The sequence below is a fragment of the Phaenicophaeus curvirostris genome, chromosome Z (genome assembly GCF_032191515.1).
Source record: "Phaenicophaeus curvirostris isolate KB17595 chromosome Z, BPBGC_Pcur_1.0, whole genome shotgun sequence".
Taxonomy (NCBI): Eukaryota; Metazoa; Chordata; class Aves; order Cuculiformes; family Cuculidae; genus Phaenicophaeus; species Phaenicophaeus curvirostris.
The window spans coordinates 46,413,094-46,428,567 of record NC_091431.1 but is presented as its reverse complement, the minus strand read 5'-3'; the positions used below and the strand labels follow the sequence as shown (position 1 = coordinate 46,428,567).

At 36.5% G+C, this 15,474-nt stretch overlaps 1 protein-coding gene across 2 annotated transcripts in view; it reads left to right on the top strand.

The window, feature by feature from the left end:
• Positions 1-15,474, top strand: part of JAK2 (Janus kinase 2) — a 215,932-nt gene that overhangs the window by 65,599 nt on the left and 134,859 nt on the right. Inside the window, exons 11-21 of one of the 2 annotated variants that reach the window (XM_069881241.1) lie at positions 88-274; positions 1,709-1,836; positions 2,354-2,488; positions 4,035-4,122; positions 7,345-7,472; positions 8,254-8,392; positions 9,601-9,752; positions 10,791-10,941; positions 11,651-11,787; positions 12,749-12,938; positions 13,845-13,969. In XM_069881241.1, the coding sequence (XP_069737342.1) occupies positions 88-274; positions 1,709-1,836; positions 2,354-2,488; positions 4,035-4,122; positions 7,345-7,472; positions 8,254-8,392; positions 9,601-9,752; positions 10,791-10,941; positions 11,651-11,787; positions 12,749-12,938; positions 13,845-13,969 (1,560 nt within the window). Of the gene's footprint in view, positions 1-87; positions 275-1,708; positions 1,837-2,353; positions 2,489-4,034; positions 4,123-7,344; positions 7,473-8,253; positions 8,393-9,600; positions 9,753-10,790; positions 10,942-11,650; positions 11,788-12,748; positions 12,981-13,844; positions 13,970-15,474 lie in introns of both variants that reach the window. The other variant, XM_069881242.1, reaches the window with a different exon arrangement.

The window sequence follows — 15,474 nt, the reverse complement described above, 5'->3', positions numbered from 1 at the left end:
TTAATTAGCAGAGTGCTATACCTTTAAGTAAACTTTTGAATACTAAATATTGATACATTTTATTTTTAATGGCAAAAACCTCTGCAGCGTGAGAATGCCACTGATTATAAGCACTGCTTAATTACGAAGAATGAGAATGGAGAATATAATCTTAGTGGAACCAAGAGAAGTTTTGGTAATCTTAAGGATCTGTTGACCTGTTACCAGACAGAAACTGTCCGTTCAGACAGCATAATTTTCCAGTTCATCAAATGCTGTCCTCCAAAACCAAAAGGTAAGAGAAAGGTCATGTCTAAACAGAAGAGTTTCCAACGTCTATATTGAAGATTTAAAAATAAGTTAAGGTTAAATGACTCTCAGGTAGATAGATATATATGTTTGTCTGGGTTTTTTAAATGTCACTGACATATTTGTTCATCTTCCTTGTCATAGATTTCCATCCTAGTGTGTGACAAATTCTACTTTTTTATTGATCATCTTCCAGAACTAATCATGGTAGCCAGTTACATGGTTAGAAGTAAAACTGGTTTCTTAATGGTAGTGGATTGTGTACAGCAACATTTCTTCTGTCAATTGTTCTCATATCTTGAGAAGGATGGAGCTACAATATGTATCATTTCTCACTGATGATAGTTCCATAAGCAGTGGAACAAACAGTGCCAGTGGATTTATTTAGTTGTTTGTTGATGTCCTAGCTGAATTATGACAAGACAGCAGTGTGATTTCGACTTTTCTTTGACATTGAAAAATACACATGGAGTAGAGCTCCTGACTGTGGAGTGATCTTTTTCAAATTTACATTCAAGGTTTTTGCCTAGCTTTGGTATTCTTAATGTTTCTCCTTTATGAATTCTGATAACATCTGCCCTTTTTGCTTCTTATAAGTAGTACTGTTTCCAGTTAATATCAGTTAGTTTTTATCTCAGTCCAAGTCCCTTTTTAAACAAAAGCTTGAGAGAACAGACTATTTGGTGACAATTTTACCACTGTCAATTTTATTGAAATTAGCCAATGGATTCAAAAGCTTAGAAAGGATTTGACAACTAGCTATATATGTGCATTACAGAGAATAACTTTTCATTTCCATTAAAAACAAAAATGTGAATACATCAGAATTACATATTATTGAATAAATATATTTTCACATGCATACATATACCCACAAATATGTACCTGTCAACCTTCATTTTACTAACAGAGCGACTCGACATAAAACTGAGCCTTTTTCCAAAATCAGTCCTGTAAAATTAAGGCAGTCAGGATCACCAAAGTACTTCTGGTGCAAAAACATGTAAAAGCTTTAACGAGACATCAGAAAGATATGCACATCTTTTCCATTATGAAGTCTTTCTGGTAGAGAATAAAGTGACTTATATCCCCCTTTTCCACCTCTGATTGTTTTTACAGATACAGCAGAAGTTGGAATATGGAAGGATACAGAAATATTTTCAGAGTGTTTGTCAAAAGTAGGAGTAATTAAGAAACTTAAAATAGCTAGGTGAACATAAATGTTCTGCTGATTAGAAAGAAATCAGACTTTGAATTTGTCTAATTAATACTATGTCCTTTTTAATAAACTGATATTGATATCTTCTTTTTGTTGGATTAACAGCTTCTCATTAATAATCCTTCTGAAATAGTATTGTTTAGTTTTGTATTTTGCAGATTTATTTTGTTTTTCTTTTCCCTACCCTCTTTCTTCTCCCAGATAAATCAAATCTCTTAGTCTTCAGAAGCAATAGTGTTTCTGATGTACCTTCATCACCTACATTTCAAAGACACAATAATGTCAGCCAGATGGTCTTTCACAAAATCCGGAATGAGGATTTGATATTCGTAAGTGCATTAGTTGCTTCTTCCATTACAGATGATTGGTTTAATACACACTGAGTTTTAAAAAGCTCTGTATATTTTTAGAGCCTCATCTGAGCTAGGAGATGTCACTGTAACCGTTTTTTAGTTAGAGTTGCAAGAGAAAAGAATTAATTTTTAATTTCTATCAATACAAATACTCAGGCTTATCTTATAAATAAGAACTGTCCTTTTTACTGCCATAGCAATTTTCTTTACTTCTCGGGATGTCTAAATACATCTTAATAACAGAAACTCCTTCCTCTCTGGTTCATGCATCAAGTTATTTTCTGAGATCCTTGAGCAGTCAATAAAAAATAAGCAAATACTTCAGCTGTTTCTGATATAGTTGCTTCCTTGTCCTTTCAGTCTGACTCTAGAGATATGCTAGCTGTAAAGATTTATGTATGTATTATTGGGATTGACGTTTAAGAAATCTTTTGTAAAACAGGTAGAGATTTCTGATTTTTTTTTCCCCATTTATATCCTTCCTGTATTTTAGGAGGAAAGTCTTGGACAGGGCACATTTACTAAGATTTTCAAAGGTGTAAGGAAAGAAGTGGGAGACTATGGCCAGCTCCATCAAACTGAAGTTCTTTTAAAGGTGCTGGATAAAGTACATAGAAACTACTCTGAGGTTGGTGTGATTGTTGACTGCTTTGTAATGCTTGTCCATACTATGCTGAACATTACTTTTCTTACAATAACGAGTATTTGTTATATGATAGAGGGTTGTATGTTGAATTAGGCTTATTCTTGGCCTTGCATCACTGGGAGGATGGATGTTAAGACTGGCTTTGGGAAGGTCACCTACATCCTCTATTTCCCCTCACCTTGCCATCTGTCAGAGAATTCAGAACTTCTCAGTGCAAGCCAGAGAAACTTGTCTTTATATGATACAAGTAATACAGGACAGATGACATGGTCACAGAGTTATCTTTACCAGTATATTCAGATAAGGTACCATCATATATGAAAAATTACCTTCTTCTGGTAGACCGTCTTTTATGTTTTAGAGTCACACCAATTCATCAGTTAAATCAACATTTCACATCAAGTCATAAAAAATCAGAAGTGTTTATCTGTGAGAAACACTTGGCATATATAGAATCATCCATATGCACTTGGACTTATTCCTCTTTGAGTGAAGCTGTGATCAAACTTGAAATACCTTTATGCAAAATCTAATACACTTGTAATGTAACAGAGCCCAAGGTTGTGTATGTGAGAATTTAACAACATGATATGGTAACGTTCAATATATTAATCTAACTGTTTATTGATTATTTCATTGATAGAATTGTATCAAATTCCTAGTTAATGTAGCTGCATTTACAGCAAGCTAAAAGGACCAATTCATTGTTTACTGAACTTTTCAATTACTCAAGACAAACCTATATGAAAATGTAAACTAAAAAAGAAAAGACATTTCAGATGGCTAATCTGCATAAGCAATGTAGACTTACACTTTGGACAACTGAAAACAGTGAAGAAAATATAACCCGTGCTTGAGTATTAATAAACTGGAGAAGGCATTCTGAAGTTAAGTGAAAATCAGTTGTTAAAAGGACTAGGATAATAGAATTAGAAATATTGTCACCTGAAGGAAAATGTAATAATTTTGACCTTTTTCTGTCGGGTAAATAATCAGTACACAAGCAAATGTAGTTGGAGGTGCCACTGAAGAGAATTTAAGAAGTAAGTAAAAAAATAAAAGCATCTGAAACCTTCTTGACAAGGCTTCTTGTCTCACAGTACTGGACGAGTGATAATATTTCTTGTCTTCTAACTTAATAATGTGCAATGAAGAAATAAATTGGAAACTGAATAGTGCATTATGAAAGAATAAATTGGAAACTGAATAGTGCATCATGCATTTGTCTGCTGTTAACTTTACTTGGTTAACTGACATGGAAAGAAGATTGTTAACCTCTCTGGAATGTGGACTATCACTTGTTAGAAAAAAAACAAACCTAAAACAACCGCCACCAATGTAAAATACGTTACACAGGATTTTTGCAATGAGATGGAAGTTGAAATGTTTTATAAATGTACATTATTTTAATAAATGTATTAAAAGTAATGTAATTTTTTCACTGATATTTTTTCTCTATCTTATTAATGTTTTGAGGTTTTGTTTACACTGATATTTATTCTTTTTCAATCTCTCTCCTTCCTCAAAGTCCTTCTTTGAGGCAGCCAGTATGATGAGCCAGCTTTCTTACAAACATTTGGTGTTAAATTATGGAGTCTGCGTATGTGGAGAGGAGAGTAAGTAGCAATTAATTATCTTTTTGTACTAGTTTTATGTAGCTGTCATTAGTTTGCCATTGTTTCCAGGTAAAAGCAGGGGTGGAAAACCAAACAAAGCAACCTGTCACACTAGCTGGATAGGTTCTAGATAGTTCACATTGCAGAAGTATTAGTCTTGGTGTCTGAGAATTTGTTAATATAGAATCATAGAATCCCTAGGTCAGAAAAGACTTTTGAGATCATCAAGTCCTACCATACCTGTCCATTTCTAAATCATATCCCTAAGCACTTCACATACCCATCTTTTAAACACCTCCAGGGATGGTGACTCAGTTGCCTCCATGGGCAGCCTCTTCCAGTGCTTGATTACCCTTTTAGTGAAGAAGTTTTTCCTCAGTCTGATCTGAACCTCCCCACATGCAGCTTTGAGGCCATTCTCTCTTGTCCCATCACCTGAGAGAAGGGACCAACGTCCACCTCTCCACAATCTCCTTTTAGGCAGTTGTAGAGAGCAATAAAGTCTCCTCTTAGCTTCCTCTTATTTAGGCTAGACAATTCCAGTTGCCTCACCTGCTCCTCGTAAGACTTGTTCTCCAGCCCCTTCACCAGTTTCATTGCTCTTCTCTGGACACACTCCAGGACCTCAGTGTCTTTCTTGTACTGAGGGACGCAAAACTGAAGACAGTATTTGAGGTGCAGCCTCACCAATGCTGAGTACAAGGGTAGAATCACTTCCCTGGGCATCCTGGGCATTCTGTTTCTGATACAAGCCAAGATGCCACTGGCCTTCTTGGTCACCTGGGCACACTGCTGGCTTATGTTTGGTTGGCTATCAACCAACACCCCCAGGTCCATCTCTGCCAGGCAGCTTTCCAGCCACTCTTCCCCAAGCCTGCAGTGCTGCACAGGTTTGTTGTGTCCCAGGTGCAGGACTCTGCACTTGGCCTTGTTAAACCTCATACCATTGGTCTCAGCCCATTGATCCAGCCTGTTCGGATCCTTTTGAAGAGCCTCCCTACCCTCCAGCAGATCGACACTTCCTCCCAGCTTAGTGTCATCCGCAAACTTACCAAGGGTACATTCAATCCCCTCCTCCACATCATTGATAAAGATACTGAACGAATTTGACGCAGCACTGAGCCCTGTGGAACACCACTTGTCACTGGCCTCCAGCTGGATTTGACTCCATTTACCACCACTCTTAAAGCAAGACCATCCAGCCAGTTTTTTACCCAGCAGAGGGCGCACCTGTCCAGACCAGTGGCAGCCATTGTCTCAAGCAGAATACTGTGAGAAACTGTGCCAAAGACTTTACTCAAGTCCCGGTACACTACATCCACAGCCTTTCCTTCATCCATTGAGCGGGTCACCTTGTCATAGAAGGCAGTCAGATTAGTTTGATAGGACCTGCCTTTCATAAACCCATGGTGACTGGTCTTGATTACCCGCTTATCTTGCATGTGCTGTGTGATAGTACTCAAGATCACCTGTTCCCTCTGACCCATCTTGTAAATGGGTGTAACATCTGCCAACCTTCAGTCAAGTGGAACTTTCCCAGCCAGCCAGGACTGCTGGTAGATGATAGAAAGGGGTTTGGTGAGCACTTCTGCCAGCTCCCTTAATACCTTCAGTCGGATCCCATCCTGGCCCCAAAGATTTGTGAATGTCTAATTCGCCAAGCAGGTCTTTAACATTTTCCTCTTGGATCATGGGAGCTTTGTTCTGCTCTCCCTCCCTGTCTTCTGGCTCAAGAGGCCAAGTACCCAGGGAACATCTTACCTTACTATTAAAGACGGAGGCAAAGAAGGCATTAAGTACCTCATCCTTAGTCACTATTCTTCCCTCTGTATCCAGTAAAGGATTCAGTCTACCAAAGAAAATGGAAGAATCGTGTAAATACAGTCTATGTGAATAGTATTCTCTGTAAACGTCTGTCATGTCTGTTCTATCTGAAATCTTACTTTGGAGAAGTTTCGCTGAACTTCTGAAAAGAGCTTTTGAAATGCCAGAAATGCACTTATACACTGTAATCAGCTATGATTAGCTAGAAAAGATTGAATATGAGTGGGTTCTGTATCCAGAGTTGCTTCTCTTAGGAGGCTGGAAAAGGCCCAGCACTGTGTGTTGGGCAAGAACTTGTTGCACCAGTTTCTTTGCAAAAGCACCCACAAGTGTGTTTTCTAGCTTATGCATTGTACTGTGTATGGGGACTGTATATAAAATTTTAAGTAGATCCAGTGTATAATTAAAAAAAAAATAGCTACAGTTGTATATGTTTACTTATTTCTCCTTTAGATCACAGTTGCCCTTTACAGCCTGTTCTGCTTCTGAAGGCAAGAAATTTATTACAGAGGCTGTTACTAAATTTATTAAGAGGCTGTTACTAAGATGTAGTAAGAGAGGCTATTATTTTATCTGTGCCTTACACATTTGATGTACAGATTTGATGAATATTGCTTCACATAATTGTGAAAAGATAGTTTTCTGTCTATAAAATGCATTTGTTATAGAAATCAGTTTATTTATTATAAACAAATATAATACCAGTAGTTTCCAATATCTTTAGAGTCTAAACAAGAAGTACTGCAATGTGAGCAACTTGCAGCTGAAGGCAATAGTTCAGTCATGCAGTTTGAAATTATTGTGTTGAAACTCAGAAAGACTGTGCAGCACTATAAAATGAATCTAGTTTCTTGGATTAGTCACTGGAGTTGTTCATATATAAAGTGCAGGGGGGGAGTTAGTGCTAATATTAGTCTGTTTCCAAGAAGAGCATCTCTTGTCAGCAAAGCACCATAGTTTTTACTAAGAATATAGACTGTAAACAACTATGAAGTGAATGACTTGGATGCTATTTGACTCACTGTGCTGATATTGCTGTACACTGCTATGATTTATCAGAAGTTACATAATCTATTGTGCCTTCCAAGTACAGGGTTGAAGGATGCTTACTGCATTTGTTAAGGTGGAGAACTGTTTTGTAAAAGAGCTATTAAATCTCATAATTTTGCACTTGAGAAGAAATTAGGCAAATATCCACACCCCGAAGAATTATAAAACCCACAGAATATTTATGACAGTACTCAAATGAAGCTTTGAATTTTTAGTTTGTTCACCAACAAGGTATCAAAGAAAGAGGTGGAAAGTACTAGAGTAATGAATCTGTCCTGAAACTCTTACTTGTTATTCCCTTCTTTGATTTTTGTTTTAATTGTTCCTCTTTTCACCATTTTAAATCAGACATCCTTGTACAAGAATATGTAAAATTTGGATCCTTGGACACATATTTGAAAAAGAACAAAAATGTTATCAATATCTTGTGGAAGCTGGAAGTAGCTAAACAGTTGGCATTAGCCATGCATTTTCTGGTAAGTGATTTATTCTTCGTTTTTGTTAATGGCTGATTTCAGTGTATCAGGCTAGTGCATGTAGAATGGTTGACCTATTCATCTGCTTCTAGAAACTCTGGAGACTACTTGAAAAGAGATTGGTCATGTACCAGGTAGCTAGTGGATAGCCAAGGACAGACCTTTGTATCTTGCACAAAGTGTAATTGAGTTTTCCAGGCTTTTTAATACTTTGTTTTAGTGTGAAATAAGAACATATTTCCAGTAAAAAACATTTGTTTTTTTTCCTCAGGAAATCCCTCCTTCCTGGTTTTCCCACCTCAGCTCATTATGCTGAACTTAAAACTATTTCCTGGTTGTGTTAGTAGTTAATGACTGGGAGGGGAAGATGTTGTGCTGTTCAGACTGCTAGTACATTCCTTTTGTGCTTTAGGTCCCAACCTTACATTCTGTTTAATTCACCATGAAGTCTGTTATTCAAAACAGGATATGTGAGTAGATGAATCTTCCCTTTAACAGAGTTTAAGTGGATCATACCAGTGAATGAGTATTCCTCCGAGTTAATATACATCAAGTAGTTTTAAACCGAAAAGTTTAGGTAGATAGTTGAAATGAATGAAAATTGACCAGAAACTGTAACGGTGAGAAGAATTAGTGAAAAGTTTGAAATTTGGTTGACATAACTGTGATCATTATTTTGTTTGCTGATGTTTCTCTCATGCTGTGAAGTGTTGGTTTTTAAATACCTCTTCAACCATAAAGTTTTTTTGGCAGTATGTAAAAGATGCATTTCTGTTCCTAGGAGGATAAAGGACTCGTTCATGGGAATGTCTGTGCAAAAAACATCTTGCTTATCAGAGAGGAAGACAGGAAATCTGGAAACCTTCCATTTATAAAACTAAGTGATCCTGGCATCAGCATTACAGTTTTGCCAAGAGATAGTGAGTCTTTGTGTCAGCTTTCTTGTTTAATGGTTCTGACTTGAAAAATAAGTACTGTGGTTGTGGGGTTTTTTTCTGAGCACTATATAAGATTCTTCTGTTATAGTAAGTTCCTTCATCTGTAAAGTGTTTTCTGCTGTCCTCGTCATCAGTTTTGAGTGATCTTCATCTTCTTCATCAGCAAATGGAAACAAACAGGAAATTCAGCCGGAATTCTTCATTGCATGAGGGCTTTTTTTCCTGCTGTTCTGATTTTCAACTTTGTTTTCACAGGTGGTACTATTATTGTGCTATAAAATAGTAAGTCTGTTGCATCTGCAGGTAGCTGTTGCACCTGGTGTCCTATTATTGATCAGAATTAAATTGTTATATTTTCTGGTTTGGAGAAGCTTTCAGAGCTGAAAATAAACGCACTTTTGAAAATGCTGCCTAGCACTTGAATATCATCGTCAGTGCATGTGTTGGTGCATTCCTGAAGCTACTTGGTGATGCCAAAATACTGGACTATCGCCTGCCATTTAGGCGTGCAAGTTTGTTACATTAAATAAAACTGAAGTAACTAATTCTTTGGTAATTTTGTGCACGGCAAAGAAATAATGCATCTAAGAGACCATAAGCAATGCAGCATTATTATTTTCCAATAAACTATTTAAACACCCCACTTTTTAAATGAGAAGCCTACATTAATCTTACAAGATCTTATTTTAAGAAATTATAAATCTACATCAGTACAATACCATCATTTAGCTTATTACTACAGTCAGTATCAAAAGTTTAAAAAGTCAAATAGTAGGAAATTCCTTTTTATGGCGCCTTTTGCTGTGCCATAATGTACCAACCACTAGCAAAGTACTTTTAACATTTTGCCATCTAGTTCCTCTGCAGTAGCTACTAAATCTTGATAATCTTAGAAGAAATACAGAAGTTAGAGCAAAAATATAATGTTGAAATAACGTTAAGGCAGTTTTATAACATTAGATTCATTTTACAATAAAACAAATGGTCCTCTATTCTGATTCATAAGTACTGTTTTCATATGTATTCTGTAGGTTTCTTTTAGGCAGAAACAAGAACTTGGGAAGTTAGTAAAAGCACATTATAGAATTAAATACCTATGTACTGAAGTAATTTTTATTAAATCTAAGAAGTTGCAGAATTTTCTGGTATTATTATTCTTAACATGGTGTTTCCCTTGCATGATTGCACAGTTCTTCTTGAGCGAATACCATGGGTACCACCTGAATGTATTGAAAATCCCAAACAACTGAGCCTAGCTACAGACAAATGGAGTTTTGGTACTACTTTGTGGGAAATCTGCAGTGGAGGAGACAAACCTCTGAGTGCACTGGATTCTTCAAGAGTAAGTATTACTAACTGCAGTCATAACAGCTTTTTGGACACTTCTAATTTAAAACATCTGCTGTTGCAACTGTACCAGTATGATGTGATCTATGGTGTGGCCCATGACCACTGTAGGAAAAGGACACTTCTTCTAGTAGATAATGACCAGAAGTAATGATTTAAGGTTTATTTTTATGTTGTTTGATTTGATTTTAGTGGGTAAAAAGTACATAATTGCCAGTATTATCTTGTTCATGTTTCCCTTGCTTTGTTGCAAGTGTGTCACTTTAAACGAAAAGTATTCCTAACAGTGTACATGGATTTCAATTGTCATTATTCTAGTAATAGAACATCTTAAATACCGTAGACTGTGTGTTGTAGACAGTTCTATTTTTTTAGCTGGCTTGCCTTGGCTAGGGTCAGGGAGTGGAAGAGAAACTTATTTCATAAAAATATTATTTCTTATATATTTGCTTCCTTGGTCAGAAGCAAAAAGATTATTTCCTTTACTACGCTATGAGAAATTTGTAGTATCATATAAATGGACTACTGCCTTCTCACAAAGCTGGATCTGATTTCTGGGATATTTTAATTAGCTCTTACAGTAAGCTCCAAGGTCTACCTAGACCTAGCTTAGAGATATCTAGGCATTTCAGAAGTTGCCTTCCTCTCTTGCACTAATCCACATTATTTCATAATGCTCATGAAGCTTTTTACAACTGGTGGGGCTTGGCCAGCTTGCAGGTGCATAAAATTTTCTGCTTGACTCATCCAGCTGAGGTTTTACGACATTACCAACGAAGGAGACACAATCTTTGTTATTATCTTGCTCTATATCTTCCCCCAGTAACTGACTGGGAATTTCTGAACTGATTGCTCTAAATTATGCCTGTCTTGCTACATTGTCAGTCTTGGCTTTTGATGTAAGTTCATCAGATTTGGGGAGATAAGACTAGGTTGAAAGCTGTATTTTTTTTGCAGCTCTGTTAAGAATGTTAAGGCTTCTGCAGCTCCTGATGGTTGTATATCAAAATGGCTTTTGTCTATTTAATTCCAGAAACTACAGTTTTATGAAGATAGGCACCAGCTTCCTGCCCCCAACTGGACGGAACTGGCAAATCTTATAAACAACTGTATGGATTATGAGCCAGATTTCAGGCCTTCATTTAGGGCAATTATACGTGACTTGAATAGTTTGTTCACTCCAGGTGGGTCTGTGATACAGCAAGAACACATTAGACAAAAAGAATCCTGATTCCTATTGGCTAATTTTCATATAATGCCCTCCTTCTTGGTGTGTGGACCCACAACCGCTCTCCAAAGCAGCCTTGTAAATCTAAGTTCATAAGGACACTATGTTACTGCTTTTTAGTTTGTTCTGAAAGAGAACACATAAAAAGTTAGCATTATTGTTCAAAGCAGTTTTCTAGCTTGGTTAATGTCTATCCCAAACATGGTAGTCTCTTAGCCAGGTGTGTTATGTTTGTGACTGTCTTTCTTTTTGTCTCAATAAAATAAATAGGTGTCTTTCTTTTTTCCAGGTGGAAGGTCTGTATTATGACAAACCCTTGTGAAGTTTACTTTTCTTCTGGTAGTGGGATTGTTAAACATTAGTGGCTAATGTTTTTAAGTACTAGTTTTTAAGTACAATAACCCTGCAAAAAAAGAAAAACAGGAAACTAAAGCAAGTTGTGCTGTTAGTTGAGAGAAGTAATCTGGCTTTTTTGTAATAGGCCTTTGTCTCTGACTGAAAATTACTGTGTGGAAATTAAGGTGTTTGTTAATATTCTATTGTGTTTGGGGTCTGCCAAGCAAAGTAGAACATGCCATGATTGCAATAAGTTTCTTCATTCTCCTGTTCACTTTTCTGTGCCTCCTGTTACCTATGTCTCTTCCCTTCTTTCTCCTCCTCCTCAGATTATGAGATATTGACTGAAAGTGATATGTTGCCAAATATGAGAATTGGAGCACTTGGATTTTCTGGTGCTTTTGAAGATCGGGATCCAACACAATTTGAAGAAAGACATCTTAAGTTTTTACAGCAACTTGGCAAGGTATGATGTTTCTAAGTTCTCTAATTGCGTAAGAAAGAACTGTGTTTTTCAGTTATCTTCCAGTGACCCCATGTAACTTATTTACACTGAAACTTCTGTTACAAGAAGTAGTAATTTCAGTCATATCTGACCATAATGTGCTGTTCCTTTTAGATCTTTCTTCCATATGACAGTATCGTTAGATAGAAGAAGGACAGCTAACCTGTTCGATGAATCCAGTCACAATGAAAACCTAAAATCTTTTTCACTAATGCTGCATCTGACATAGTCGTCTTCTTTTTCCTTTTCTTCTTTTCTTCTTTTTTAAATACTTGATATTGATTTTAAAATGCCCCAGGCAGACTTGCATAGAGGTAGTGGGGTTTGGTTTCTTTGTGCATGCATATTCTGAGAAATCTGAATATATAGACCCTAAATTCAGTAGTATCTTAAGGATATATGTAGGCTTTGAACTTCTTAGGTTTTACAGATCAGCTTTTAGTTACTAGTTTTGCAAGTTATTGCAGTCTGTCTATGTAAAAGCCTGCCTAGACAGATGACAAAATGCAGCTGTCGAATCTTCACCGAGTACCATTTTTCCAGAATGTGTCTGTGCTGTTCTGTGCCTTTTATAGAGACGATAGCTATATATTTCTTTGACCTCAAGTAGTAGTGAAAGCAACCAAGTGGAACTTTGTGAAGAAGAGTGAGAAAATTTAATGGACGTCACTCTCTCTTCTTGTCCTCATTTCCTCCCACGCCGATGGTTTCCTTTCATAGAACATGTTTCTTATTCATATAGAACAGTTACTTGTGATTCTGCATTCTTCTCTCAGGAAGGTTTTGTGGCATTTCACTTAAATAATTATTGTGGTCACCTTTGTGCTAATTACAAGGAGCCCTGAGGTGGTATGAACAAGCACAAGAAATAGGCAATGGTGTGGACTTGTTCTTAATTGAATTATTTCTGTTTGTGATCTAGGGAAATTTTGGCAGTGTTGAGATGTGCCGGTATGACCCACTGCAGGATAATACTGGGGAGGTGGTGGCTGTGAAAAAGCTGCAACATAGCACAGAAGAGCATCTTAGGGACTTTGAAAGAGAAATTGAAATACTTAAATCTCTGCAGCATGACAACATTGTTAAATACAAAGGAGTATGCTACAGTGCAGGTATGTGCTATATTGAATACATCTTCAAGTGTACACCTATATGTGCATGCTGAGAAATTCAAAGAAGTAAGTGTTTATGCAAGTCACTCGTGTGTCCTAACTTTACCAGGACCTAGAGAGTACAAATCAAAGGAAGTGGTGTCTGTCATATACTACTACTATTCAGTACAAGGTGGAGATTTTATTCAGTCAGATCATTACATAATGTGATCGATTGGCAGAAAGGCCGTTTTGACTAGTTACCCAGTTTCTTTATCTTAAAGTATAAAAGTTTTCCTAGAAAGGAATTTTGAGCTAAGTGGAAAAATGTAACCATTTTGTAACTGTTGTTTTTTGCTTAATGTAATGTCAGAGAGTAGACATTACCAATTCTTGTACAGCCTATACAGTAAAAGGCTAGACAGAAAATAGTTTCAGAAATGGCTGTGTTTGAGTGAATTGTTGACACTGTCAAAGTTGACAAATGATAGCATGGGTTCTGTTCAGGATCTTACTGTAAAAAAGAAAAATTTTGATTTCAAAATCAGACAAAGTTGATGTCACTTGCTGTTCCAAGTTTCATGTCAGCAATAAGGAGGAATTACATAAACATGGATATACACATGTGGCACTTCTGCTTTACTTTAGCAACAGTAGCTAAAGCATTGATGAGATGATCTTAGTTAATGATGCTCTGTATATCAAGCATGTCCACATTATTGTTGTGGTTAAATAAATGACATTTCCAGAACAAATACAGTTAACTAATGTATGAAAAAATGTATAATGATGTACAAATTATTAATCAGGCTTCCGGTATTAGGACTATTCTCTATTAATTTTCTTCAGCCATTTGTCAGTATTTATATTTCAAAACTTGTCACTGGAAAATGACAGAAAAATTAAGTGTATGTTTTGTTTTAAAAGGCCGTAGGAATCTAAGATTAATTATGGAATATTTACCTTATGGAAGTTTACGAGATTACCTGCAGAAACATAAGGAGAGGCTGGACCACAAGAAGCTTTTATTGTATGCCACTCAGATATGCAAGGTAGGAAATTTCAGATGATTGATATTTTTCCACAAATTTGTCTCTTTGGTCTCATCTCATTTGAATAAAAAAAACCCCAATCATTGGTTGTTTAAGTATATCTTTTATAATACTGTTGGGCTGCTAGCAGCACATAACCCTAAAAAAATACATATTCATGTAGTCAAGAACTGGACAAACATATGAGTGTCTTAATACAGACTGCTGAGACTGCTGACGGAGGCAGAATATACTCTGTTTATTTTTGTTTATTTTGTAGTTTGCTTAGCTTATATTTCGTTCAGAAAAATTAAAACCTCTTTTCTCCCCAGTGGGAGCCGAAATAAAATTTTTCAAGAGTTTATATACTCACCCAGAAAAATGTTCATGACACACTGTAACTGATTTTTCAGAACTTAAACATTCAACTGTAAAACCACTATAATAGTATGTATATGTTTAAGAAATTTACTTTAAAATGTAGATAATATTAGCTTATTTAACAGGAAGAGCAAAGATACATGATTTATGAATGAAGAACTGGAGACATAGAAGTGCCCAAAGCAGTAATGAAGTATTTACTAGTCTCAATGGTTTGTACTGAAAAACCTTCACAAAATTCTGAAAATGGAGGCAAACTGATCTTTACTGTGATATCTTATTTACTGAGAAAGAGAGTTTATGCCTACCTTAGTCTTACTCTGTTACTATGCTGTGGGTACCACAAACTACAGACACTTTAGATTTCATTGCATGTTTGGTAGTTTGGGGAAATAAAAATTAAGGGGAGGAAGAAAGTAAAAAAGAGCGAGGAAGGGCACCCTGCACGCACACTTTCAAGACATGTACCAAAAATATTTTGAAATTCCTTTCCCCAGTGTACAGAAACAGTAGGTTGGTTAAAATTAATGAGTATTCTTCAGAGGTATGTAGCCCATAGATATTCTTATGTCTGGTAACTGTGCCCTGCCACATTCAGACTAGAAGACCTTCTTTCTGCAATATCTACAGAAAAGGCAAGACAAGAATCCGGCAAGAGGGTCTCTGCCAGCACCAAGATCTTCTCTGAGCATTCAGACTTTCACCTGGTGAACAGAGCTTGATAGTTCCCCACTTGAAAATCGACTGATTCATTAAACTTTATAGCTTCTGAATCTAGGGCATGTACATGTGTTAACCTTTAGCAGCTGATCTCACCTGTTCATGTGCCTCACTGCAGCAAGGCTAAGTGGGTGGCCTCTAGCAAAAACTCCATAATGGGCAAGCAATGTGCAGTGAGTTTGGAACACAGAAAACATTCACAAGTCTGTGGCAAATATCAATCTTTTCATAGAGAGGGGGGACTGAATATGTGATCACCCACTTAAATAATTTTTAAAAGCCCTCTGATCTGTGCTTCCAAAACAAGAACTTGGTCTCCAGTAACAGGCTTAAGAAATTATCTCAGTATTATTCTGCAACAAAGTAACTGTTACTAGTGCTGGTAAGTGGCTGAAAACAAGTCTTCTTTCAGGCAAGGAGCTGGA